Raw genomic sequence first — 27,814 nt, 5'->3', positions numbered from 1 at the left:
GCACTGGAAGCCTTTCCCTGCCACTTCTTGTCAGCCCTTCTGAGCAGTGCAGGGACACTGTGGCTGCTGTGCAGGGGTAGGACCATGCTCACCAAGATCCTCTTGTCTGGAGCATCCCCTCAGGGGCTTTGAACTTCCAGTGATGGGGTTGGGGTTTGGAGCCCTTCTCTGACCCCAGGGGAGGGGTTGTGTTCAGGGACTGTCTCTGATGGCTTCTCCTAAATGTGATGTTCCAGCAGGGGGATGGAAATCCAGCTGCAGGAAGGCACAGTGGCCAAGGTGTCTCACTTGGATGGATCATTGCTGCTTGGGGTTGTGGTGGTGCTGGGGTCTGAGCCTCCAAAGTGAGCACTGAGTCCTGAAGCACCTCAGTGCTCAGGAGAAACCAAGTCCAGAAGGTAACTGTGAGTAATCAGAGGGAGAAGATGAGGTCTTGGAGGTTCCTGGGGCCCACAGGTGAGGTCTGGACCAGGTTGTTCTGTGGGAGCACCAAGCCAGGGCCTGGAGTGACATCCTGCCAGGAAGGAGCTTGTGGCTCTAAGAGAGGGGCAGGATGAAAGTGCTGTGTGGGGAAGCCAAGTTGCCCCTTGCAGACCTCTGTCCTTGCATGCCCAGGGGTCCCTCCTTGCCCTCAGCCACTGTAAGCACAGAGAGGCCAAGGCCAGCAGCCCAGGGTGAAAGCAGAGAGGGTGCAAGCCCATAGCCTGGCTGCTCCATGGGGGTCTCACTCTGCTCTGGAGCTGGCTCCTGAAGCCCTGAAGCTGCAGGTTTTTCATGATGTCTGAGGCACCAGCAGTGGTGTTTCTTGGCTCCTCCAGCCCAGGCAGTAAAATGACCTCTCTTGGCAAAGGAGCTGCTGAGGGGAAGTGAGAGGAAAGCCAAACAGGCCAGGAAAGAGCCACCTTGCTCCTGCAAACTGGCTGGTGCTGATGGCTTAGAGATCAGGGGGGCTGCAGAGGAGGGGGCTGAGGCTCCTGACAGCCAGGGGCTGCTTCTGGCTGTGCCAGATGGGAAGCAGCTTTGGGGTCACAAAGACAAAATCCACAGACAAATCAGTGCTTACTAAATGGAAGGGAGCTGGCAGGGTGGGAAAGGGAGGATCAGTCCTTGGCTGCCACGGTGCTGCTCTGGCTCATCACAGTCACACAGGCACAGCCTGGGGGCTTTAGGGTGCAGGGAGAGGTTTAGACCCTCAGATCTCTTTGGATTTACATGAATCTGGGGAGCCTGACTCCCTCCCAGGGCCCTGAGATCTCCTTTGGATCTTAGGAGTTTGGGGAGCCTGACTTTGCCATGCTCCCCTCAAATCTCCTTGGGAAAGTTCACTGCTTTCAGTGGGGCCCTGAGAGCTTGCAGCACCTCCTCCTGCAGGGAGCATCCTCTGTGCAGGAGCTCCTGGAGCTCAGCTCCCAGCATCACACAGCAGCACAGCAGTTCCCTGAGGGAGCCTGGGGGCTGCCAGTTCTTCACTGCCACCACTCCTCCTCCCGCAGAGGTTTGGCAGTGGGGTGAAATTTGGGCTGTCCCAGGGTGGTTTTCAGCCTGATCTAGAGCAGAGGGATGACAAGGCCAAGAGTGCAGCTGAGATCCAGCCTGGCAGGAGGCAAAGCCAAAACCCTCTCAGGCTGAGAGCACTGACAAAGGAAGGTCCTGAGGCAGCTCTTGGGGTCTGGCCAAGGGAGCAGCTCTACGAGCTGGGGGCTGGCCAGGGGGCAGGACTCGAGGTGGGGAGCCTGCAGCAGAACTTGCTTGTGGCAGCAACCTTCCTGCAGCAGCAACCTTCCTGCAGCAGCAGAGGATTCCTGCAGCAGCAACCTTCCTGCAGCAGCAGAGGATTCCTGCAGCAGCAACCTTCCTGCAGCAGCAACCTTCCTGCAGCAGCAGAGGATTCTTGCAGCAGCAGAGGATTCCTGCAGCAGCAGAGGATTCCTGCAGCAGCAACCTTCCTGCAGCAGCAACCTTCCTGCAGCAGCAGAGGATTCCTGCAGCAGCAGCAGAGGATTCCTGCAGCAGCAGAGGATTCCTGCAGCTCTTTGCCCCTGACAAACAGTCCCTGGGCACTCCCCACTGCCCAGCTGGACACCACACCAGAGACATGCAGGCCCTGGGAGCTGAGAACAGGCAGGGGCAGGGGCAGCAGGGTGACTTTCCCCCTCCCCTCCCTTCCCCTCCCCTCCCCTCCCCTCCCCTCCCCTCCCCTCCCCTCCCCTCCCCTCCCCTCCCCTCCCCTCCCCTCCCCCCCAGTCTCTTTGTGTTGATTGAAGCAGACAGCAGTTGAACAAATGAATATTTTCTGCCCCTTTTCCTCGCTGGGCTTGGGCCCAGCCCAAGCTCCTGCACCCTGCTGATGGAGATGGACATTTGCCTCTGGCTGAGCCTTTCCCATCTCTCCAAGGCTGTGCAGGGGAGGCAAAGTGGGGGGTTCCCCCCCCTGTCTTTTGGGACCGAGCCCCCCCCGGTTCCAGCCCTGCTGCCTCTGCCGCGCCGCCAGCCCCGGCGGGAGGAGCTGCCCTGCCAGCCACACACAGGCAAACCAAACCCTGCTGCTGCTGTGCACAGCTGCAACCTATTGTCTTGGTGACTTAGAGGTCACCACAGCACCCAGAGAGGGGGAGCCCCTCCTTGCCCCCCTTTCCCTCCCCAGCCCTGCAGAAAGTGTCTGAGCTCAGTGTTTGTTTTCACTTGTCAGATGGGAGCTTGGGTCTGTGCTCCTGGTAGCCCTGGTGTAAGCCAGATGGGGCTGCAGGAGGAGTCTGCAGGATGCAGAAGTCCCAGGCCCCCCATTAATGCCTTGATTAAGGACTTTGAGGATGTTCTCTGCAGCTCCCTGAAAGGAGGCTGGAGCCAGGTGGGAGTTGCTCTCTTCTCCCAAGGAGCAAGGGATAGGACAAGAGGAAGCAGCCCCAGGTTGCACCAGGGGAGGTTTAGGAACAGGTTTGGTACTGAAAGAGTGGTCAGGCAGTGGAAGAGGGAGGTGGTGGAGTCCCCATCCCTGGAGGTGTTCAAGGAACCTGTGGCCATGGCATTCCTTCCCCAGAAGGGTTGTCAAGGCCTGGAGCAGCCTGCCCAGGGCAGTGGCAGAGTGACCTTTAAGGTCCCTTCCACCTGAAGCCATTCTGTCTCCTGGCCAGGCCCTGCAGACCCCAGCCAGATGGGCTGCCCAGGAGCCTGGTGCCCCTTGTGCCATAGCCCTGGGCTGGGGCAAGCAGGTTGCTGTTAGCTGCTGGGGCTGGGCAGCAGCACAGCCTCTGCCCTGCAGAAAGAAAGAGGAAACTCAGCCCAAATCCTGCTGATTCTGTTGTGGTGTGGTGGAAAAACAGCCAACAGTGAGGATCCCAGGAACATGAGCAGCAGAGCCTGTGCCTGGTGCTGGGGGTGGGAATGGTCTGATGGAAAAGGAGCTTAAAATCTGCTTTGGACTCAGGTCTTTGATTTGTAGATCCATAGAATGGGGTTGGGTTGGAAGGGAGCTCAAAGCTTATCCAGTTCCAGCCCCCTGCCACAGGCAGGGACCCCTCCCACCAGCCCAGGCTGCTCAAGGCCTCATCCAGCCTGGCCTGGAACACCTCCAGGGAGAGGACAGCCACAGCCTCCCTGGGCAGCCTGTGCCAGAGTCTCCCCAGCCTCAGTGTACAGAGTTTCCTTCTGCTGCCCATGGAAGGGGGAAACATGTTTTAAATGGTTGGTTGGGAGCCTTGAGGTGCAGAACTGGGAGCCTAGAGGTGCAGAACTGGGAGCCTAGAGGTGCAGAACTGGGAGCCTAGAAGTGCAGAACTGGGAGCCTAGAGGTGCAGAACTGGGAGCCTAGAGGTGCAGAACTGGGAGCCTTGAGGTGCAGAACTGGGAGCCTAGAGGTGCAGAACTGGGAGCCTTGAGGTGCAGAACTGGGAGCCTAGAGGTGCAGAACTGGGAGCCTTGAGGTGCAGAACTGGGAGCCTAGAGGTGCAGAACTGGGAGCCTTGAGGTGCAGAACTGGGAGCCTAGAGGTGCAGAACTGGGAGCCTAGAGGTGCAGAACTGGGAGCCTTGAGGTGCAGAACTGGGAGCACAGGGATCAGCCACCAGCGCTGCAGCCTCTGGGCCAGCCCTGTGCATCCATCCTGGCCCCGCTGGCAAGTGTTGCCTGGGGTCCTCCTGCCCCTCACTCCTCCTCCTCCTCCCAGCTCCTCCATCAGGCCTGGCCTGGCTCCAGCTCAGCTCTCCTCAACAAGCAAAACAAGAGAAGAAGAAGAATGTGAGATGAAAGCTGTTGCAGGGTAGATTTGCTGTTACATTTAAGCCACCTTAAATTAAATACCAAGCTGTGGCTTCCCCCCCCCTGCTCCTTGCAAACAAAAGCTGAATCTCAGCAAAGCAGGCAGAGCCCAACTGGTTTCATCATTCCTGGGCTGGAGCTGACATCCAGCTTGATGCTATCTGTGGGAGGCAGGGCTGCGGTGCCAGCCGTGAGAGCAGCAGCAGCAGCAGCAGCAGCAGCGGCAGCAGCCCCCCCCGGGCCGCCCAGCGCTCTGCTCCCGCAGCGCTGTCTGGGCTTAGTTAAGCAGCGAGCGAAGTCCTCGCATTCTGCAGTAGTCAGAGTGACTTAGGAGCACTTACTGAGGGCGCTGGGAGTGCATTTAATTAGCTTCTGGTTCGGGGGGGCTGGGGGAGGAGTTTTTTGGTTTATTTCTTTTTCTTTCCTTAGATTTATTTTTTTTTGGGGGGGTGGTGTTGTTTCTTTCTCCTCTCCCCCTCCACCTCCCCTATCCCTCTCCCCCCCCTCCACCTCCCCTCATCCCCCTCACTCCCCTCATCCCCCTCACTCCCCTCATCCCCCTCACTCCCCTCATCCCTCTCCCCCCCTTCATCTCCCCTCATCCCTCTCCCCCCCTTCATCTCCCCTCATCCCTCTCCCCCCCCTCCACCTCCCCTCATCCCTCTCCCCCCCTCCACCTCCCTTCATCCCTTCCCCCCCTCCCCTCATCCTTCTCCCCCCTCCACCTCCCCTCATCCTTCTCCCCCCTCCACCTCCCCTCATCCTTCTCCCCCCCTCCACCTCCCCTCATCCTTCTCCCCCCCCTCCACCTCCCCTCATCCTTCTCCCCCCCTCCACCTCCCCTCATCCTTCTCCCCCCCCTCCACCTCCCCTCATCCTTCTCCCCCCCTCCACCTCCCCTCATCCTTCTCCCCCCCTCCACCTCCCCTCATCCTTCTCCCCCCCTCCACCTCCCCTCATCCCTCTCCCCCTCCCCCTCACTCCCCTCATCCCCCTCTCCCCCTCCTCTCCCCCTCCGTCCCCCCCTCCTTCAGTCATTAACTGCCGTGTCCCCCCATGCCAGCGCTGTAAACCCGGCCGCGCTTGTGGCTGCCCCCAGCCCTCTGGGCGTCGTTCAGGTCGCGCTAAGCAGCTCCCGGAGCAGCCCCTGGTTTCTCTCCGAGCCAGCCCCCAGCCCGGCCCTGACAAGCTCTAATGAAAAACAAATTGTTATATTACTTAGAAAAATAATTTGAAGGAAGTCTGAATTAGTTGTAAAGGTGGAAAAGGTTCAGCTACTTGAGAAACAGAGAATGGGGAAGGTATTTACTTTAACCATTAAGCCAGGCAGCCTTGAAAGCGCAGCCTTGTTTGTGGGGGCCTGCGCCTAACGAGGGGCATGAATCACGCTGCTAATCAGCATGGGAACGTGATTAATTGGCAAGGGGACCCTCGGCGGCTGCGGCAGAGCCCCGGAGCCGGGCTCTGCTCGGCCATCAGTCATCCCCCTGGCACGGGAGGGATCCCACAGCCTTGGGGCTGGCTGGGGTGTTTGGTTCGGGGCTGGAAACTCAGCTGCGGTTCCCCGGGCTGCTGTCAGCTCCGATTCCGGCTGCCTTTGATTCGCCTCCCGCCCGCCGCGGGCTGGGCTGGCGCTGCCGAGGCTGCCCGGAGCCCTCTGGAGCTGGCCCAGGCTGGGTGTCCATCGCCTCCCCTCTGCTACCGATAGCGCTGTGTGGTTGTCCAACCTGAGAGGGAGGTTTGCAGCCGCAGCTCTGAGCTCAGACTGGCCCCGGGCCGTGGCCGTAAGGCGCAGCGGGAAGCGCTGGGCTCCTTTGGCTGCCGGCTGAGGCTCCTGGCTTGGGGGCCAGGGGGCGCGGGGGGAGTGTGGCCGTGCAAGAGCGCTGCTGCGTTGCAGGCATCTGCTCCCAGGGCAGGGGGATGAGGTGGCAGGGAGGGGAGAGAAGGGGTGGCTGTGCCCGAGGGGTCGGTGCCGGCCGCGTCTCAGCTCCCCGCTGGAAGGTGCCACGTGGCCACATGCCTCGGTGCCAGCGGTGCCATCCCTGTGCCTCCGGTGCCATCCCTGTGCCGCGGTGCCATCCCTGTGCCTCCAGTGCCATCTCTGTGCCTCGGTGCCATCTCTGTGCCTCGGTGCCATCTCTGTGCCACCAGTGCCATCTCTGTGCCTCGGTGCCATCTCTGTGCCTCCGGTGCCATCTCTGTGCCTCCAGTGCCATCTCTGTGCCTCGATGCCATCTCTGTGCCTCCGGTGCCATCTCTGTGCCTCCGGTGCCATCTCTGTGCCACCAGTGCCATCTCTGTGCCACCAGTGCCATCCCTGTGCCAGCAGTGCCATCTCTGTGCCTCGATGCCATCTCTGTGCCTCGATGCCATCTCTGTGCCTCGGTGCCATCTCTGTGCCTCCGGTGCCATCTCTGTGCCTCGATGCCATCTCTGTGCCTCGATGCCATCCCTGTGCCTCGATGCCATCCCTGTGCCTCCGGTGCCATCCCTGTGCCTCCAGTGCCATCTCTGTGCCTCCAGTGCCATCCCTGTGCCTCGATGCCATCCCTGTGCCTCGGTGCCATCTCTGTGCCTCGGTGCCATCCCTGTGCCAGCAGTGCCATCTCTGTGCCTCGATGCCATCTCTGTGCCTCGGTGCCATCTCTGTGCCTCGATGCCATCTCTGTGCCTCGGTGCCATCTCTGTGCCAGCAGTGCCATCCCTGTGCCTCGATGCCATCCCTGTGCCTCCGGTGCCATCCCTGTGCCTCCAGTGCCATCTCTGTGCCTCCAGTGCCATCCCTGTGCCTCGGTGCCATCTCTGTGCCTCGATGCCATCTCTGTGCCTCGGTGCCATCTCTGTGCCAGCAGTGCCATCTCTGTGCCTCGATGCCATCCCTGTGCCTCCGGTGCCATCCCTGTGCCTCCAGTGCCATCTCTGTGCCTCCAGTGCCATCCCTGTGCCTCGGTGCCATCTCTGTGCCTCGGTGCCATCCCTGTGCCAGCAGTGCCATCTCTGTGCCTCGATGCCATCTCTGTGCCTCGGTGCCATCTCTGTGCCTCGATGCCATCTCTGTGCCAGCAGTGCCATCCCTGTGCCTCGATGCCATCCCTGTGCCTCCGGTGCCATCTCTGTGCCTCCAGTGCCATCTCTGTGCCTCCAGTGCCATCCCTGTGCCTCGGTGCCATCTCTGTGCCTCGGTGCCATCTCTGTGCCAGCGGTGCCATCTCTGTGCCTCGATGCCATCTCTGTGCCTCCGGTGCCATCTCCGTGCCAGTGGTGCCACCGTGGCTGTGCCAGGAAGGCCCAGGGCCGGTGCAGGCTCTGGTGGCCCCATGCCCTTGGGCCTTTGCTGAGCACTGAGGCTCCGAGGGCACAGCTGAGGTGCCCAGGTGAGAGCTGTGAGGAGAGCTGCTCCGCTATCCCGGACATGGAGCCAGGCCTGGCTGCCTTGGCAGCTCTGCTGCCTCACAACCTCCCAGGCTGCTCTGAGGTCTCATTTGCTGGGCTGCTGAGCAGGCTCTGCACCACTCTCCTCTTCACGCTGCACAGGCACCTTCCAGGGCTGACATCCACCACATGTGGCCCTTCCCTTGCCGAGGGGAGAGGCTGTGGAGCTCTTGGGCCTCTAAAGCTCTGGGGCAGGGGTGGGTTGGAGTTTATTTGTGCTTCATTTCCCTCCTCCTGTTTTAATTTTGCATTTCATTTTCAAGCTTTCTCTGTGATCCAGCAGCTTTGGCTCTGCAGTCCTGGAGCAGAGTTTCCAGGTGCTTGGGCTGGAGGGATGAAAACTCAGCTCTGATGATGTTGTCAGTGAAAGGAGATGAGTTGGCCAGGCTGCAGGAGCTTCAGAACATCTGCACCCTCCAGATGGGATTCACTCAGTGCTGTGCTGCAGCATTGGGTCCACACAAGGCTGGGGGATAAAGTGTGTGCTGCACATGGGAGTGCTGGGCTGTGAAAGGCACTGTGGCCAGAGCCAGACCAGGGATCTTACTGGAGGCACTGACATGATCTTGAGCATGCTGCACAGGAAGGACCTGGAGCTGGTGGAGTGGGTCCAGAGGAGGCCACCAAGAAGTTGGAGCAGCTCTGCTGCAAGGCCAGGCTGAGGGAGCTGGGGCTGTGCAGCCTGCAGGAGAGAAGGCTCCAGGCAGAGCTCACAGCAGCCTGCCAGGAGCTGAAGGGCTGCAGGAAGGCTGCAGAGGGACTGCTCCCAAAGGGCTGCAGGGCCAGGAGCAGAGGCAATGGTTTGAAATGAGAGCAGAGCAGATTGGGATTGGAGGTGAGGAACAAGTTGTGCCCCAGGAGGCTGCTGGAGCACTGCAGCAGGCTGCCCAGGGAGGTGGTTGAGGCTCCCTGCCTGGAGCTGTTGCAGGTGAGGCTGGAGAGGGCTCTGAGCAACCTGCTCCAGGGGAGGATGTCCCTGCCCATGGCAGGGGTTGGAGCTACATCACCTTTGGAGGTCTTTTCCAACCCAAAGCCTTCTGTGATTCTGTGCTCTCTGTACCACCTCTCCAGTGAGGATTCTTCATGCCTGTGTGGCTGTGGCTGCTAAAGCTAACCCAACCCTCTGTGGTCCATCCACACTGCTGGGGCAGGTCAGCTCACCCAGGGCAGGGCAGACAGGAACACATCCAGATGGGGGCTGAGGAGACTCCACAGCCTCTCTGGGCAGCCTGCTCCAGGCCTCCAGCAGCCTCACACCAAAGAAGTTTCTCCTGCTGGTCAGTGGAGCCTCCTGGGTTTGAGTTTGTGGGCCCTGCCCCTTGTCCTCTCTCCACTGACAGGGTCTGGTCCCTGCTGCCTGACCCCCACCCTGCAGGTCTGTCACAAGTATTAATGAGATCCCCTCTGAGTTTTCTCTTTTCATTTCCCCAGCACTTGGCTCTCACCAGGTCCCTGCTGCTGGGCAGGGTGGCAGTGGTGGTGGTTGCCTTTGGGCTGCTCCCCTCCCACCCTGCCGATGACAGGACCTTGAAGCAGCATTTTAGATTCCATTTCAAAGGAGGAGGACTCAGCTCAGGCTAACTGGAAACAGATGGCAGGCTCTGAGCTCCTTTCAAAGGGCATTTTTAATATGTGGATGATGAAGAGAAACATTTCATAGCCTCAGATATGGATGTGTGAAGATGAAAGGTGCCCCCATGAGGGCTGGAAGGGGCTGGGAGTGGGCTGCTGCCTGCAGGCTGCTGCTCTTGGGGGCAGTCAGTGGCCACAGTGAGCTCTCCCAGCTGAGGTGAAGGCTTCCACCACTCCTGCTCTCTATCCTTTCCTCTGGTCTCTTAACCTACCCTCCTGCCCTGGCTTTCTGAGCAGCCTGCTCTGGCTGGGGCTCTCCCTGCTGACTGCAAGAGGGTTGGGCTGGGTGACCTTTGGAGGTCCCCTCCAACCCCAATGACTCTGAGGCCCTGGCTGAGGTGGGCACAGCCAGGGACCCAGGGGGTCAGAGTTGTCCTCTCCTGCCCCTTGGCTCTGCCTTCAGCTGTGTGCAGATTGCCCTCCCCAGCAGCAGGAGGTTTCCTGGGTGGGTTTGCTGCATGTGCCAGCTGGGCTGGGGTCTGGTGGGCCAAATAGCAGCTCCTGGGGCAGGTCTTTGCTTGGGGCCATCAGGGAGACCCAAAGTCCACCGAGGCTGTGTGATGGAGGCTTCTGCCCTCCCAGGTGGTGAGCTCAGAGCTGTAACTCTACTGCCTCAATCAGTAAGTGATTCTCTGCCCCATTCAGTGGGGCATCTTCTGTGCTTGGGGGCATCTTTTGTGCTTGTGGGCAGCTGGATTCAGGCACAACTTAGAGCAACAGAATTGGTGTGGTTGGAAAAGACCTCTGGGAGCATCCAGGCCAACCAGTACCTAACTGCCAGGGCTGCTGCTAAGCCATGGCCCTCAGCACCACAGCTCTGTCTCTGTTAGCCACCTCCAGGGATGGGCACTCAGCCCCCTCCCTGGGCAGCCTGGGCCAGGCTTGGAGCACCCTTGCAGTGAGGAATTTTCTCCTAATGTCCAACCTATCCCTGCCCTGGGGCAAGTGGAGGCCATTTCCTCTTGTCCTTCACTTGTGACTAGGAAGAGACCAATCTCCCCCTGGCTCCAGCCTCCTTTCAGGGAGCTGCAGAGAGTGAGAGGCTGAGTGCTGAGCTCTGCAGATCAGAGGTGCAGTTTTACCACTGCCCCTTGCACAGAGCTGAGCAGCTTTAGTGAGAGCCATTGGCATGAGTCTGCTGTAAGCTGAGAGCAAAGACCAAGCCTGGAGCTCGGTGTCCAGGCTGCCCAGGGATAGAGGTGAAGAGAAAAAGAACTCACTTGCTCCTTCTGGGCCAGGCTGCTGGGTTTAGTGTTTCTCTGCAAGGATGCTGCCTCCAGAGAGGTTTTGTTTTGCTTTGGAAGTGTTGGGATGAGGATGCAGCCCTGAGATCCTTTAGCCCACACGCAGTTTACACAGCTGTATGGCCCCAGTCCCCAGGCACCAGCAGAGCCATTCCCTCCTTGGTGATGCAACAGCCAGAAATTGCAGGAAACCTGTGTCACTCAGGGCTTCCAGCTGCCTAGGAGAAGGGGAGCTGCTTGGAGCTGCTGGAGCTGGTGGCTCAGAGAAGCTGCCAGTGAGTGCAGGATGCTCTTGCAGCAGCTGTGCCTCGTTTGCAGCACCGCCGGCAGCAGGGATGCTGCCCTGGGACCCCAGCAGCACAAGCTGGCTCTGCCCAGGGGGCACAGGCACCCACACAATGGGGTGGAGATGCTGCTGCCTGCTGGGTGCTGATCCTTGCCTGGAGAGTTGTTTGCAAACCTTTCCTGGGCATGAGGTTGGTGTGTTGCAGAAGTGTCCTGCTTTGAGCTAGGGCAGATCTGGTTCTGCTGGGGGCTGTCCCTTCCCAGCTCAGGCTCTGCTCAGCTCAGGCACTTTCTGCAGCTCAGGGCAGCTGGGCACAGCCAGGAGCTGCTTCTAGCAGGCAGAAGCTGATGGGCAGAGCTTCTGCCAAGGGCTGGGCTGCAGAGAGCCTCTGCCTGAGACTTGCTCCTCTGCACACCAAGGGCACTGCCACAGCTTCTGCCCCACCTTGGGGTGCAGCCAGTCAGAGGTGGCACTGGTGGGGAGGAGCAGCCAGGACAGGTGACCCTCAGCTGCCCACCCAGGGCTTGCATCCCATGGGCAGCATCTTCAGGATCAAGCTGAGACCTCACCAGGGCCAAGCCTCTTCCTCTCTGGCTGCTGTCCCAGGAGGACTCTGTCCCTTCTGCCTCTGGTCCTGATCTGTGTGCTGCTGAATCCAGTTCCAGAGCCCAGCTCCTGGATCTGGTTCCCATCTGCTGCTGAGTCCAGGCTGGGGCTTCCAGTGCCTGCCCCCAGCACCAGTGGTGAATCAGTGCCACCAGGGGTTGGGCTCCACACTGCTTTGTGGCTCTTGGTCTCTGTTCCATGGGATTGTTGCCATCCCAGCTGCTTTGCTTTCTTTCCCACTCCATCAGCATCTCTCCCTTCTTCCCTTTCTCTTCCCTTAGGGAAGGCAGAGTGATGCATAGAGAGCTTCTGGCCCTGCCTGGTGCCCAGCCCTGCCCTGCCCTGCCCTTGACAAGAAGGCAAAGAGATTTCTCTTGCTGCCATAAATTGGGCTGGGGGCTGAGCTCAGCTGACCCTGGAGCCTCACCTTGTTCCCAGCCAGTGTCTGTGGCATGTGGCCTCACTTCTCTTGCTGTGCCCTGCTTGCTTCATCACTCCCAGGAGCACACTCAGGCCCTGTCTGTCCACAGGAGGTGTTGCTGAGTAATGCTCCCTTCACACATCTGCAGCCCCCTTTGAAGAGAGGTTGAGCTGAGCAGGAGCTGCACAGGGCTGATCTGGGCTTTGGTGTCCACGTGTGGAGCTGTTCAGGGAGAGATTTGGCACTTGGAATTTACACCCAGCTTTCATGAGAGAAGCTTGCAAGCCTCAGAGCAGTGCCAGGCTGAGGAAGCAATGTTCCCTGCTCATCACATCAGTGCCTGGGCTGGTGAGGGGTGGAAGGCACAATCCCAGAGGCTTTCTGCTGGCCATGCAGCTGATTCCCCCCCTAGGAAAGATCCAAGGGCCTGAAGCCCCTCGGAGCTCCAAGAGCTGATCCCCTGCTCTGAGCCATGTCAGAGAATCCTGCAGTCACTTGGGTTGGGAGGGACCTTGAAGATCAGCCAGTGCCAGCCCCCTGCCATGGGCAGGGACACCTCCCACTACAGCAGGATGCTGCAGGCCTCATCCAGCCTGGCTTTGAGCACCTCCAGGGAGAGGGCAGCCACCACTGCATCCTCCTTCCCTGAGGACACAGGGGATGTGGGAAAGCTCAGGATGTTCTTCCTGAGCAAAGCAAGAGCTCAGGGAAAGGGATTTGGTGACCTCTTGGAGCAAACCAGAGCAGGGTGGGTTTAGATTGGACATTAGGAAGAAGTCCTTTGCCGTGGGGGGTGGTGAGACACTGGAACAGGCTGCCCAGAGGTGTTGTGGGTGCCTCATCCATCCCTGGAAGCCCTGAAGACCAGGCTGGATGAGGCTTTGAGCAAGCTGCTCTGGTGGGAGGGGTCCCTGCCCATGGCAGGGGGCTGGAACTGGCTGAGCCTGGAGCTCCCTTCCAGCCCAACCCTTTCTGTGATTCTGTGAACTCTGCATTCCTGTAGCATGAAACAGGTTGGGAGGGAAGGAAGGAGAATCATTTCTCATCCACCAGGCAGCCACATCATGGTCTGCTCTGGAGACCCTGCCAGCTCCTGCTGCTGGATGCTGTGGGGAGGTGCAGAGGCAGTAGAAAACTCAGAGCAGAGTCACCATGAACCCAAGAATTTCCTCTGGGAACTCCAATCCCATGGCACTGGTTGGGAACTGGCATGGCAGGAGCAGGGAATGGGGAAGGGGCAGGGATTGCTCTGAGTGCATCAGTGTCACTCTCCCACAGCCAGCCCTTGAAGAGCAGCTCTGGTCCCCACACAAACCCCACAGGGCAGCACAGCCAATCTGCCAGCCCCCTGCTCAGCCTCAGAGGGCACACAGCCAGGGGGTGAGGGTCAGGATCTGCACTCTGAAACCCACCACATCCAGATCACTGCCCCTGGGACTCGGGAGGCAGATGGGATGGGGCCAGAGACACTGCAAGGCCAAGGTTTGCCTTTCTTCCCCCCAGTGTCCAGGGGCAGGCAGTGGGGGCCTGAAGGAGGAGAGAGGTCATTTTCCTGGGGCTGTTTGGAGGAAGTGTGGTCACAGATGAGAGCTCAGAGCTTCAGAGTCACAGGCTCCCAGAGTGCCAGGGGAAGGGACCCCAGGGAGCCTCTGCTCCAACCTCTCTAGGTGGCAGTGAGCTGCAGTGAGCTGGCCCAGCACCCTGCCAAGCTGACTGCTCCCCTGGGAGATGATTGCAGTGTCTGTCCTCCATCCTGTGTTCCTTTCTGCTTCCTCTTCTCCACCCAGCAAGGAGGAAGTGGTCAAGTGGAGAGCTCCAGTGTGGGTGGTCGCTCCCTGTGCCCCTGCTTGCCGTCAGTGGGAGGGTTGCACTCTGCTGGAGGGGCTTTGCCCTGGCCCCCCATGACCAGCTCCTGGGGCACAGGGAAAGGAGAGCTCTGGAGATGTCTTGGTGGGAATCTTTACCTCAGCCCTCTTGGCAGCCAAACCCTGCAGCCACTCAAGTCCTTTGCCCTCTAGCTTGATGTTTCTGGTCAGTCTGAATCTCCACCTGCGAGCCCCACATGCATCCTCTGCAGGGCTGCAGTGAATTAAAGCACAAGAGGGAGTTGGAAGGAATACATCCTCTTCCTTCTTGGAGTCAGGTTACATCGACCTCCAAACATCTGGATGCAGTGTCTCAGGGCTCCCAGAGGTTCTGCTGCATTAAAGGTTCCTCTGCCTTTGTTCAGCCCCTGGCCTCTTCCCTTCCTCGCTGTCTCCCCCTGGTTCAGCCTGGGGGCTGGGGGCTGTGTCTCTCGCTTGTCTGTGGAGCACACCATGGGATTTCAGTCAGCTCCTGCCCTGGGTGAAAGCAGAGCCCTGGCCCAGCACCAAGCAGCCTGCTTGTGGGAGATGGCAAAACCAAAAGACACTCCTGGGTTTGCTTCCCCCTCCCCCCCAGGCCTCCATTTGCCCTCAGCTGCTGCTTGCCACCAGCCTCAGTGGCTGAGGTGTGATGGTCACATCCCTGGGGCACAGAAATGCATGCAGGGCCTGAAGCTCCTTGGCTCTGAAGTTCCTTTGCCTGGGGCCCAGGTTGCCCTGATCGACCTGAAGGCTTTGGTCATTCAGTCAGTGGTCAGGGAGAGTGCAGGGGTGGCACAAGCAGGCCCTGCTGCCCCCCAGCTGCTGGGGCTTGAGTCTAGGGCAGAAGCATGGAGAAGCCATCAGGTGGGTGTGCAGGGTTGCAGTCTGGTGGTGGTCCCTGTGCTCCCTCTTCAGAAGTGAATCCCAGAGTGGTAGAGGCTGGAAGGGACCCCTGGGGCTCACCCAGCCCAACCCCCTGCCAAAGCAGGGCACCCACAGCAGCTTCCCAGGGGCACAGTGCCCAGGGGGGGTTGGAAGCTCTCCACACCAGGAGACTCCACAACCTCTCTGGGCAGCCTGCTCCAGGCTCCAGCAGCCTCCCAGGGAGGAGCACCTGATGGAGGCTGCCCCATCCTTAGCCCTCTGTGCTCTGCCCCATCCTTAGCCCTCTGTGCTCTGCCCCATCCTCAGCCCTCTGTGCTCTGCCCCATCCTTAGCCCTCTGTGCTCTGCCCCATCCTCAGCCCTCTGTGCTCTGCCCCATCCTCAGCCCTCTGTGCTCTGCCCCTGGGGCACCACAGCCCTTCAGCTGCTGTGCACAGCCCAATGCCCTGCAGGAAAAGGCAGCTCCAGCTCTTTGCCTTCTGCCTCTCAGGCCTCCAGGCCTTAAAGACTTGCACATGTGTGCCTGAGCTGATGTGCTCTGAGTATCCCTGCTGAAGTTAACTAAGTGGATAAGACTTTGGCAGGATTAAAGCCAAATGAGTCCTCACCCACCATGCTGGGAAGCCTGCTTGGGGTGGGTCACTGGAGGGGAAGGGGGAGGAGGCAGGACCAGGCTTGCCCCTTTCATTCTCTCCTGCTGTTTGCTTCAGTGAGATTTTGTGGTGGGCTTTTTTTTTTTCACTGAGACAGCTTGGGGGGGTGGGAGGAGAGGGGGGGAAAGGCAAACAAAAAGCCCCAGGCTGTGGTGTAACCACCAGAGTCAGATGTTGTCATGGCTACTAAACAAGAAACCTCGTTTGTAAAATGAGGCAAAACATCTGAATGTGAAATGAAAGAGCAAAGGGGGGGGAGAGGAGTGAGAGGAGATCCCAAAGTGTTAGCTGGGATGTGGAGAAAAATACAAACAGACAGAGCTAGGAAATTCCAGCAGGAATATGACTTGTTTGATATTAATCATAGAGGAAAAGATTAGGAGAGCTCCAGAGAGTGCCAGATGAAATCCTCCACACACAGCCAGCTCTGTGATAAGAGTCCTTGGCAGCTCCCCTGGCTGTGTGCTGGCTGCAGGGATGGACCTGGTGGTTCTGCTGCTTTCCACAGTCACAGAGCCATGGAGTGGTTTCAGTTGGAAGAGGCCTCTAAGCTCATCCAGTCCAGCATCAGCCCAACCCCACCATGGCCACCAAGCCCTGGCCCCAGGGGCCATGGCCACAGGGTTCTGGAACAGCTCCAGGGCTGGGGACTCCACCACCTCCCTGGGCAGCCTCTGCCAGTCCCTGACCCCTCTTGCAGCAAAGCTTTTCCTAAGCTCCATCCTAGCCCTCCCCTGGCACAATTCCAGGCCATTCCCTCTCATTCCATCACCTGAGGCTGGCCCTGGCTGGCAGGACCTGTGCTGAGGGTCTCCAGGGGCAGGCTCACCCACAGGACACCTCCAGGCAGGCACCAGAGGGCTCCTGTCGAGCTCCTTAGGTCCATGCAAGTAGCTTGTGTTGTGTTGGGCTGGCAGCTCTCGTCTGTCTGCTGGTGCCAGTGCCCTGACCTGGCCCAGGGGCCCATGACCACCAGCACCAGGCCAGCAGTGGTGCCGCCACAGACGCCGGAGAGGAGCTGCTCTCGCCACAAGTGCTGGGAGCGAGTGCTGGGAAAGGCCTCCTTGGTATCTTGGGTGGAAAATCCTGGGCAGAGCTGTAATTTGCTGCTTCTTTACTCTCCCCTCAGTCGTGTCTGAGCTGCTGAGGCTCTGCCATGCAGAGATCTGGAGGCTCAGGCTGGGTGCTGGGAGGTGAATGCCTCGTGGCACAGCCCCTGCTCCCCGGGCTGGACCCAGCTCTCTCTCTGGCACTCTCCTGTAGACATCCTGGCTCACAGAGCCCTGAGGGCTCCTTCTCACTGTCACAAGGAATTAAGCTGCAAAGCCACACTGGAGCTACCCCAGACAATGGCAGGCTGGAGGCCACAGCGTGAGGGCCCAGGCTGCTCACCCAGGCCAAGGTCTTCCAGGGATACAACCCAGACTGTCCCCATGCCAAACCCCTCCAGCCAAGGGAGTGGTTGCCCCACTCTTGGCTCATGAGGGCCCTTTACTCCTGCCATGCTCCCATCCTGCTCTGACCTGGCACCATCCATTCACACACAGCCACACTGCTGAAGTGCCAGGCACTGTGCTGGTGCTGCAGACAAACTGGGCCAGCAAAGCTTCCTCTGTCTTCTCCCAGCTCCCAGCATCTTATCCCAGCTCCCTGCATCTCCTCCCAGCTCCCTGCATCTCCTCCCAGCTCTCAGTATCTTCTCCCAGCTCCCTGCATCTCCTCCCAGCTCCCTGCATCTCCTCCCAGCTCCCAGCATCTTCTCCCAGCTCCCTGCATCTCCTCCCAGCTCCCAGCATCTTCTCCCAGCTCCCTGCATGCTTTTTCCCTGCCTCTTTTTCCAGCTCTCTGCATCCTCTCCCTTGCACCTTCCTGTAGCTCCTTAAACCTTTTCCTTTCTCCCTGCATCTTTCCCCAGCCTCCTGTTTCTTTTCCCCTGCATCTTTTCCCAGTTCTCTACATCATCTTCCAGCTCCTTGTAGCTTTTCCTAGCTCCCCACATCTTTCCCCAGCTCCCTGCATCTTTGCCCAACTCCATGCATTTCCTCCCCTGCATCTTTCCCCAGCTCCCTGCATGATCTCCCTTCATGCTCTCCCAGCTCCATGCATCTCATGTGCAGGCAGCTGCATTTCATCCTCTGCTTGAGGTCACTTGGTGCTGGAAGGCCTCAAGCCCCCTTCAGCCTGTTTCCCAAGGTGTCCCTGGGAGCAGTGCAGCTGCCCTGAGGCTCTCCTCAGTGTGAGGGCTCCTTGCAGCCTGGCTCCAGCAGCCCCAGGGCTGCCCAGGCACAGCTCTTGCTGGGCTGTCCCAACAGATGGAGATTCTCAGCCCTCTTCCAAGGCTCATCTCATATGTAAGTGATCAGTGCAGCAGTGTGAGCAGGGATCTCCTTGCAGCTGTGACCTTGGAAGTGGGTGGCATTTCCAGCTTCCTCCCCAGCATCCTCTGGGATCTACATTTCATGTGATCCCATCTGACAGAGGCCAAACCTGGGCTGGGGAATGTGCTGTGATCCTACCAGGAAACACCCAGCAGGCCAAACCTCTTTCTGCTTGAGCTCTTTAAAGCTGTCTGTAGGAGCTGGGCTGCTTAGGCAGCTTTTGAAGCCAGACCTTGCCATGTGTGCAGCTACCTGGGAGATAAATCACAGCCTCACCTCTGAGGTCAAGTCCAACCTGGGCAAGCTGCTGTGGGTGCCCTGCTGGAGCAGGGCTTGGAGTGGGTGAGCTCCAGATCTAGATGAACTCCAGATCTCCAGCCCCCACCAGTCTGTGGTTCTCTCAGTTAGCTCTGAAGGTGCAGGGAGAGGTTAGTTAGGTGGAGAACTCCAGGTTGCCCTGGGGTCTGAAGCACCCCCAGCCTGGGCTCCCAGTGGCACTCAGCAGCCAGCTCAAGCCAAATAGTTCACTGCAGATGTTGCTAAGGGCTCAAAGTTGCTGAAGTTGTGAACTTTAATGAGCAAAGGAAGTAGCTACAGGAATGCACAGAGCAGAGAAGCCACCAGAGTTCCCCCTGTGGTGTCAAGCTGATCAGGTGTGACATCCCCTGTGCTCCATCCTGCATTTGCCTTGTGCCTGTGGCTGTGCTCATGGCCTTTGCTTTTAGCTTGAAAAGGAGGAGCTGCATTCAAGTCAGTGTTGGGCTCAGAACTGCACTGAGTTTGGGGAGCCAAGCCCTGATCCAGCTTTCTGCAGCTGGCTGCTGTGCCTCCAGGGCTGGTCAAACCCAGACCTTGGGTCTGAATGCTTTGGAGAGGGGTTTGGAGCAGATTCTGTGCTGCAGGAGTGGTCAGGGACTGGCAGAGGCTGCCCAGGGAGGTGGTGGAGTCCCCATGGCTGGGGGTGTTCAAGAGCCCTGTGGCCATGGCTCCTGGGGCCAGGGTTTGGTGGCCAGGGTGGGGTTGGGTTGCTGCTTGGACTGGCTGAGCTTGGAGGCCTTTTCCAGGTGAAACCAGGCTGTGAGTGTGTGAGATTGGAGCTCCTCAGCCTGCCCATGGGGACGTTTGCTTTCAGCATGGGTTCTGAGGTGTTCCCCTGGGCTTTGCTCTGCCTTTGGCAGTGCTGCAGTGAGAGGCTCTGCAAGGAGCCAGCAAGGAGTGAGTGTGGAGTGGCAGTGGAAGTATTTCCACCAGAAGTAGTTCATTATATTACTTCTGAGTATTTTAGGAGCATTTCCCTCAGTCAGGGCAGATAAACAATTCCATGTGACTTCAGGCTGAGCCAGGGTGTGAGGGAGCAGGCTTCAGTCCTCAGCGTTTCTGGCACAGGGACTGCTGAGCCCTCTCATCTCCCCCCTGAAGGAATACCCTAATGAGAGGAGAGGAGGCTGCTCTGGGGGAAGGGTTTTCCCTTTTGCAGTCTCCACACTGCTGGCATTTCATATTGATGATGCAGAAAGCATCCAGCCCATGGCAGGGGAGCTCCTGTCGCTGGGGAGTGAGTTGTTGATTTCTTGGCAGCCTTTACTGGCTGCAGCTAACCAGGGCAGACCTCGAGCAGGGGTGAAGAAGGCCTCTGCTGAGTGCTTCTTGTCCTGGTTAGGAGGCCAGGCCTGCTGAGGCCTGCAGCAATGGCTAACCAATTGGTGTCTGTGGCTTGGCCAGCCCAGGAGCCAGCCATGGTGTGTCCTTGCAAGCTCTGGGTCCCTCTGAGGCTCTCTGCTGGTCTGGGTCCTCTGACAGCTGCCATGCCTCAGTCCATGGAGCTCCTGGGAAGGACCAAGGTGCTGGAGGTGCCTCAGAAGGGCTGCATCAATCCTGGCTGCTGTGGACAGTTCAAAGGTCATCACTTTGCCATTTGATTAAGTGACCTCCCAGCTGGCTGGGGCTTCCTGACATACAGCTGGGTTCAGTTGCTGCCTTGGTCCCATGTTCCATATTGATCAGGAGATGGACCCTGGCATCTTCCTTGGCACCTCCCTCAGCACATTAGGAATATGGGCCTGAGGTGCTCCCATTCTAAGGGACATTTACTCTGCTGCAGCAGTTCCTCTGCTGAGAGCTTCCCAGCTCCTCACAGCCTCTGCATTCATCCCTCTGCCACTCCCTGCCTGTGCTCCACGGCTCACCAAGGCACCTCAGAGTGCCTGCCAGGCTGGGGGCACCATGTCCAAGCAGGCTCCTGTGGAGCCTGGCACCACAAACAACCACCCCAGGTGGTTTGACAGCAGCAACCCCCCCCCCGGAGGGGCAGCAGCCTGGGCAGTGCAGGACCACCCCAGGGCCACCCCCCTGCAGCCCTGTGCTTTCCCAGGGGGCCGTCTGGAGCCTGCCTCCGCTCGCAGGGGCTCCTCCAGCCAGCAGCTCCAGCAGCCTGTGGAGCTGCTCAGGCCTCTTTTGACAGTTTTATAACCTTGAATTTGCACCTTATGGCCAACGATGACAGCTGATGATTAATGGCTGGGGTGGAATTCTTCTGGTGATGTCTTAATGCCCAGGCCTGGAGCAGACCTCGGCGGGGAGGGAGAGTGAAAACCTGCAGCAGGAGGCTCCCAGAACAGCTTGGCCAAGGCAGCAGTGCCCAGGCCAGCTCGAGCTGGCCAAGAGAGAGGGTTATATTTAGGAGTGTTTTTTTAGGGCTGTGTGCTAGGTGTCTGCCTCAGGCTGGGAACTGGCTTGGAAGGAAGCTGAGAAACCATTTTTCACACGTACCTTCCTCGGTGGCTTTCCAGGAGAGAGTTGGCTCTGATTTGATTCTGCTGCTCTGCTCTGCTCTGCTCTGCTGAGACCTCGGCTGCAGGGCTGCATCCAGCTCTGGAGCCCTCAGCACAGGAAGGACCTGGAGCTGATTGGGCAGCTCCAGAGGAGGGAACATGAAAATGCTCAGGGGGTTGGAGCAGCTCTGCTGCAAGGCCAGGCTGAGGGAGCTGGGGCTGTGCAGCCTGCAGGAGAGAAGGCTCCAGGCAGAGCTCACAGCAGCCTGCCAGGAGCTGAAGGGCTGCAGGAAGGCTGCAGAGGGACTGCTCCCAAAGGGCTGCAGGGCCAGGAGCAGAGGCAATGGTTTGAAATGAGAGCAGAGCAGATTGGGATTGGAGGTGAGGAACAAGTTGTGCCCCAGGGTGGTGCTGGGCCAGTCTGTGCACAGGGAGGGAGCAAGTGCTCAAGGAGTTTGCAGCCTGACCCTGTTGCTGCTACTGCAGCCCCATAGACTCAGGGACTGGTTTGGAAGGGACCTTTAAGGTCATCCAGGCCAACCACCTTCCAGCCAGCAGGGACAGCCCCAACCAGAGCAGGTTGCTCAGAGCCCCAAACAACCTGAGCTGGGGTGGCTCCAGGCATGGGGCAGCTCCCAGCTCCGTGGGCAAGCTGGGCCAGGGTCTCAGCACCCTCAGTGTCAAAGCCTGCTTCCTTCTCTCTAGGCCCTGTTACACCATCAGCCCTGTGTGGTGCCCATCCCTGCATGCTCAGATGGAGCCTGCAAGCTCCAGGCAGCCCTCACCCCTGTTTAAGAGCTTACAGCCCCTTGCTGTTCCTTCTGGACAGGCAGGGAGGCTGCTCTGTGGCACAGGAGCTTCTCCTACCTGCTGTATGGTCACAGCAGTCTGTGGTTCCACAGCACAAACCCCCAGCCCAACAAAGAAGTCTTAGCCTGCAAAAGAGCTCAGGGTGTAGGTGCCCAGAGAGAGGGAGAGGGGTCTGGGAGCAGGGCAGGGGACAGAAATGTGAGGAATAATTGTTTTTGGGCCTAGAACCAGGAAAAACTCCTTTTGCCAAATTAATCCAGGGAGAGCCATGAATCCCCAGTATTTCATATCACACTTCATAAACCTCCAGTCATAATCCATAAAACTGACATTATTAGATTAAAAACCTCAGTTCCTCCTGGAAGGAGCTCGCTCATTAGACATGCTGCAGGTTATACCCTCAGAGTTCCTCCCCAATTACCATGATGAATACTGTGCCTTAATAAAAAAGTCCTCAGCAGTCACCACAGGGGTTGGTACCATCTGTTGGGGATAATTGGGCACTGAAATGCTGTCCAGCAGGAGGAGGAAGCTCCCCTGAAACACCAGTCAGGACTGAGGGAGGCAGGGGGCAGCCCATCCGCCACAGCAGAAGGTTGGGAGGGTGAGAGGTGGAGATGCCCTGGGCTGCTGTCCTGACAGGGAGCATGGGATGCCCCAGCCTGGCAGCACACAGCCATGGAATGGCTTGGCTTGGCTTGCCTTGGCTTGGCTTGGCTAGGCTTGGCTTGGCTTGGCTAGGCTTGGCTTGGCTAGAACAGAACAGAACAGAACAGAGCAGAACAGAATAAAATAGACCTGGCCAGGTTGGAAGAGACCTCCAAGATCATTGTGTCCAACCCATCAACCAATCCAACCCACCCAAACAGCTAACCCATGGCACCAAGCACCCCATCAAGTCTCCTCCTGAACACCTCCAGTGTTGGGGACTGGCTTGGCTTGGCTTGGCTTGGCTTGTAAGGGACCTTAAAGCTCACCTAGCTCCAACCAGGCCCAGCTTGCTCAAGGCCTCATCCAGCCTGGCCCTGAACACCTGCAGGGAGGAGGCAGCCCCAGGCTCCCTGCAGAGGCTGCAGGCACTGGGAGCTGTGTCCATCAGCAGAGGCTGCAGGCACTGGGAGCTGTGTCCATCAGCAGAGGCTGCAGGCACTGTGAGCTGTGTCCATCAGCAGAGGCTGCAGGCACTGTGGGCTGTGTCCATCAAACTCTCCTTCTGCCTGCAGCTGCTGAGGAGTCACAGGAGTGTTGCACTTGGAAGAGAGGCTCAAGATCCCCAACCTCCAACCCAACCCCACCACAGCCACCAAACCTCATCCCAGATCACGTTCTTGAGCACCTCCAGGCATGGCAGCTCCACCAGCTCCCTGGGCAGCCTGTTCCAATGCCTGACAGCTCCTAATTCCCCACCCTGGCTAATTGTCCAGAGCAGTGAGGAGGCAAACAGCCCTCGAGTGTGAACTCATGGGGTGGGAAGCCCTGGGACCCCAGGGCTCCTCGGGCGCCGGCGCTCCCCCTCTGACCCCAGCGTGGTTGGAGTCGATGCGTGTGAACCAGGCTGTGTTCATGAGCACAGCTCTCAGCTAAGGGACCCTGTGCTGGTGGCTTTGCCTGCTGCCCTTGCAGGAGCCCTCAGCAAGCAGCTCCCAGCCCTTTGCCCCCGGTGCTGGAGGCTCCGTTTGCAGCTCGCTGCGGCGCGGCTGGGTGGTCCGCGGGAGGCTCCGCAGCGCTGCTTCACCTCTCTTTACTGCTTGGAAGGCAGAAGCAAGAGATCTTATTTCCTCCAGCCCTTAAAAATCAGGGGAGTCAAAACTAATACAGGTTTGGCACTTGCTGGGCTGTGGGTGGGAACATGAAGCTGACACGTCTGTAACTCGGGCGGCCGCGAGCGGGGCTCAGCGCTCGCCCCGGCGCCTGTGCCTGCTGCTGGGCACTGGCAGAGATGGCACACGTGGGCCAGGGGGGGCCCAGAGGTCGAGAGGGTCCTCATCTCCCTCTGCACTGCCCTGATGATGCCACAGCTGCAGTGCTGGGTCCAGCTCTGCGCTCCCCAGTTTGAGACAAGAAACTGCTGGAGAAGGTCCAGCAGAGGCTGGGAAGGTGCTGAGGGGCCTGGAGCAGCTCTGTGAGGAGCAGAGGCTGAGAGCCCTGGGGCTGAGAGCCTGCAGCAGAGCAGCCCCAGAGGGGAGCTCAGCAATGCTCAGCAAGAGCTGAAGGGAGCATGGGGGGCAGGAGGCTGGGGCCAGGCTCTGCTCAGTGGTGCCCAGGGACAGCACAAGGGGCAGGGGGCACAAAGTGGAACCCAGGAGGTTCTATCTGAGCAGGAGGAGAAACTTCTTTGTTGTGAGGCTGCTGGAGCCTGGAGCAGGCTGCCCAGAGAGGTTGTGGAGTCTCCTCTGGAGAGCTTCCAACCCCCCCTGGGCACTGTGCCCCTGGGCAAGCTGCTGGGGGTTGCTGGTTGTTGTCTAAGCTCTTCTGCTCTGGTGCAGGCCAAGCACAGACACAGATCCAGCTCCAGGATAAAGCACCTTGGGCTGTGCAAACCCTACCAGAGGAGGAGCTCTGGTGAAAGGCAGAAGTGGAGCTTCTGTCAGGTGATGTCCCCACAGAGCACTGCTGGAGCAAGGGTTAGCTGCCCAAATTCTTCTGCTCTCTGCCTGTGCTGCAGCTGCAGTCCACATCTTCGTCTCACCCTGTGCAGTGTGTTTAGATTCAGGTGTTTCTCAGGACAGGAACTGTCCTCCTGCCATCTCTTTGGGCAAGGCCAGGCTGTAATGGTGCAGCCTGCAGCCAGAGCCTCCTTGTGCTGCCTGCTTACAGCAGGAACCTACTAACAGCCCCCACGGAGACACCCAGGTGTGTCCCACAGCCACCACCCTGGGCTGGCTTCAGGTGACACAACCTGGCCCTGGAGCAAGTTCCCAACCTCCATTCCACAGCTGGGCTGGCTGGGGCTGGCTGGGGTCGCTCCCTAGCACCAGGACAAGAGGCAGTGGCCTCAAGTTGCACCAGGAGAGGTTTGGGTTGGACATTGGAAGAGAATTCTTTACTGAAAGGGTTCTCAAAGCCTGGCCCAGGCTGCCCAGGGAGGCTGAGTCCCCATCCCTGGGGGTGTTTGGGAGGTGCAGAGCTGTGGTGCTGAGGGCCACGGCTCAGCCCTGGCTGAGTGAGGGAATGGTTGGAGTCGATCTCGGAAGTCTTCTCCAACCCAACCAGTTGTGTGAGCCTGTGCTGTGGTGCAAGTGGCAGTGCCAGCAAGGGGGGGCTGGAGGCAATGCCTCTGGGGAGGGAACATGGGGGAGTTAAATGCTTCTGCTGGTTGGGCTTCAAAGCCACAATGAGTGGAAGCAGAGCTCTGGGTCTGGCAGCTCTCAGCATCCTCGCTGGCGTCGGCGCAGCTTGGGCTCCTGCCTCCAGAGCTGAAGGGGCAGAGGGGATGGAGCAGGGCTGTGCCACACGTGGGGTGCTGCAGCAGGGTCAGGAGCAGAGCTGTCTGTCTGCTGCTGGGGCTGGGCTATGTGTGGCAGGGCTCCTGTGCAGGGGCTGGAAGCACTAAGCTGACACCTGGGAGGGGAAGATAAATGTGGCGTGAAAAGGGGCAGGAGGGGCAGGGCTGCTGGAGCAGGGGAAATGTGACCAGCACGGAACAAGCTCCTGGTGAGATCCATCTGATAGCCTCCATGCAGGCCCTGTCAGCACCCAGAGAGATTGATGGCACCGTGCTGGGGCCGGGGGCACAGCTGGGGCTGGGCAGGCAGGGAAGCCCCCGGGCAGAGCAGAGCTTGGATGTGCTGCAGGGGAACGGCGGAGAGGGGAGGGGGCTGTGCAGATGGGCCAGGGAGGGCTGGAAGCAGGGCAGATGCTGTGAGTGGAGGGTGGCCCTGACTAAATGTAGGCTAAAACCAGGAGGAATTAAAGCCAGTGCTGGTGAGGAAGCAGAAGTTGCTCTGTGCTTTTGGGCTGCTGTGAAGCTCCAGCAAAGGCTCTGCTGGGGGTGCTGGCACCTGCCCCCAGCAGGGCTCTGCCTGCACCTTGCCCATGGCTGCTGGGTGAACATGGTGAGGAAATGGCTTGGTACAGCTGCAGGATGAAGCCAGCTGCTGGGAAGGTGCCATTGCTGACCAGGCTGAAGAGGCAGTGCCCACAGATCACAGAATCACCTGGCTGGAGAAGCCCTGAAGGTCCCTGAGTCCAGCCAGAGCCTAACCCTGTACACAGCTCTCAGGCCAGGGCCCTGAGCCACTCACCAAAGCTTCTTGTGAGCAGCTCCAGAGGTGGTGACCCCAGCACTGCCCTGGGCAGCCTGTTCCAACAGGTGACCACCTGAGGGCCTGCTGGAGAGTGGCAGAAAGCTTCCTCCTGTCTGTAAGTCATTGCAAAAGGGTCAGCAATGTGGCCCAGGGAGCTGGGAGCTGCCCCATCCCTGCAGCCAGCCCAGGCCAGGTTGCTTGGGGCTCTGAGCAGCCTGCTGTGGTTGGGGCTGGCTGCAGGGGGTTGGAGGAGATGAGTCCCTCCCAGCCCAGCCCAGGCTGGGGTTCTGTAAACCCCAGGATGTGCCTGCAGAAAGCTTTTCCCAGCATGCAGAGATTTATGGAGGCTCCTCCAAAGGCTCACAGATTTTCCACCTTCTCTGCCTTACACATGCAAAACATTCTCCTAAATGGCCAATAAAAGCTAAAAACCCCAGGCCAAGGCCTCCTGACCCCCTCCCCCTTCTCTCTTCAATGCTGCTCTGTAGTGAGAAGCTCCACTGGTTCCTCCTGGAGGGGTTGAGGAGTGCTGCTGTCAGAGACCTCAGCACAGGCAGGAAGGGGATGGGTCCCCTTGGGACCTCACTGCTGTGCTGGCACCAGGAGCAGTGTGGAGATGAAGTCACTCTGTCCCCTGCCTGCTCCTGCTCCTGCTGAAAGCAAGGGCAGAGCTCACCCTGCAACTCCATGGGGCACCTCTGGGCTGCAGCCTGGGCAGGGAAGGGTTGGCCATGGCTGTTGCAGCATGTGCCAGGGTGCTAAAGACCATCCAGCACTTCCTTCAGCACAATTTAATTGCTCTTTGCAGCCTCCTGGCTCTCTGCAGCTGCCTGGAAGGAGGCTGGAGTGGGGGTTTGGCCTCTTCTCCCCAGTGCCAAGTGATGGAGCAAAAGGAGATGGCATCGAGTTGCACCAGGGGGGAACATTGCCCTTCCTGCCAGGGTGGTCAGGGACTGGCAGAGGCTGCCCAGGGTGGTGGTGGAGTCCCCAGCCCTGGAGGTGTTCAAGAGCCCTGTGGCTTGGTGGCCATGGTGGGGTTGGGGTGGGGGTTGGGGTTGGGGTTGGGGCTGGGGCTGGGCTGGGTGATCTCGGAGGCCTTTTCCAGCCACAGCAATTCCATGACTCTCTGCTGCTGTCATTTAAGCAGGTGCTTGATGTCACTCAAGCCTCCAGTGCTCTCTTGTCCCCTGCAGGTGCTCCTGATCCTGAGTGGGAACCTGAGCTTCCTGAACTGGCTGACCATGGTCCCCAGCCTCGCCTGCTTCGACGACCGCAGCCTCAGCTTCCTCTTCAGCCGCCGGCCCGGGGGCGTGAGGGAGCGCCTGGCACGGATGCAGCTCCAGCAGGCACCTGAGAAGCAGCTTCCCCTGGGTGAGCTACTCCCAGAGCATGGCACAGAGGTGGCTGTCCTCCTCTGGAGCAAAGCCAGGCAGGCAGGCAGGTGGCTCTGCCCCTCTGTGGTCTCCTCTGAGGGCTGGAGGGCTGCTGGCCTGCAGAGGGTGAGCTGGTGACTGCTTCTCTTGGTTTGCATTCTGACTGTTCAAGGGCAAGGATGAAAGAGCCTTGAGGTGAGGATTTTGTGTTTGGTGCCCTCTCCCCCGGGGAGCAGTGGCTGTGGGATCCCTCTGCACCTCTGTGCTGGGGCTACAGGAGCAGCTGGTGCAGTGCCTGCTCCTGGGGCTGGGCTTCCAGGCAGCCCCAGCTGAAGGAGAGAGTAGCTGGGGAGTTCTGGCTGAGTGTGGCCTGCTGCATCTGTTTCCTTCTGCCAGCAGAGCAGAGGCTGCTGGCCTGGTGCTGTGTGGCAGGGGTCAGCAGAGCAGGGGAGAGCAGGGCCCCCAGCCATGCCTGGCTCATCACCTGGTTTGGCAAGGCCCTGGCCACGTCCTTGAAGTCTGTGCTGGCCTTGCTGTGCAGCCCTCAGGCTGCCCTCCCCAGTGCTCAGCTCCTGCTGCTTCCCCCAGAGCCCTGTGCCTCGTGCCCCATGCTCCTTCCCAGCTCTTGCTCCATCCACACCTCGTTCTGCTTGGGGTTTCTCCTCTGTTACACCTTTGGCTCTCTGGCTGAGTGGCTGTGAGCCCAAGGGCACGGTGCCAGCCACCACCTGCTGAGGGATGAGCAGCCCAGGTATGGCCATGGAGTGTGACCTGAGGAGCTGCTGGTGCCAGTGTGGTGGAGAGCTTTGTGTCTGTGCCTCCCCTTCAGCTGCAGGCTCAGAAGTCCAGTCCAAGAAAGACAAAACTAACCTCCTGGTGGACTCAGACTGCCCTGGCAGCAGCACAGGAGGGTGAGGGAAGGCATCCCAGCAAGCTCCCTCCCAAAGCAAATGCTTCTCCAGAAGCCTCCTCAGAC

The 27,814-nt window shown here is 59.3% G+C and overlaps 1 protein-coding gene across 2 annotated transcripts in view; it reads left to right on the top strand.

The window, feature by feature from the left end:
- LOC137456702 (lipase maturation factor 1-like) overlaps positions 1-27,814 on the top strand; it is a 177,988-nt gene that overhangs the window by 128,517 nt on the left and 21,657 nt on the right. For both annotated transcript variants that reach the window (XM_068168281.1, XM_068168282.1), the window contains one exon: positions 26,659-26,836. In XM_068168281.1, the coding sequence (XP_068024382.1) occupies positions 26,659-26,836 (178 nt within the window). The remainder of the gene's footprint in view (positions 1-26,658; positions 26,837-27,814) is intronic.

The sequence above is a fragment of the Melanerpes formicivorus genome, unplaced genomic scaffold (assembly GCF_026170545.1).
Source record: "Melanerpes formicivorus ecotype bairdi unplaced genomic scaffold, bMelFor1.0.p_v2 SCAF_135, whole genome shotgun sequence".
NCBI lineage: Eukaryota > Metazoa > Chordata > Aves > Piciformes > Picidae > Melanerpes > Melanerpes formicivorus.
This window is presented reverse-complemented; position numbering and strand designations above follow the sequence as displayed.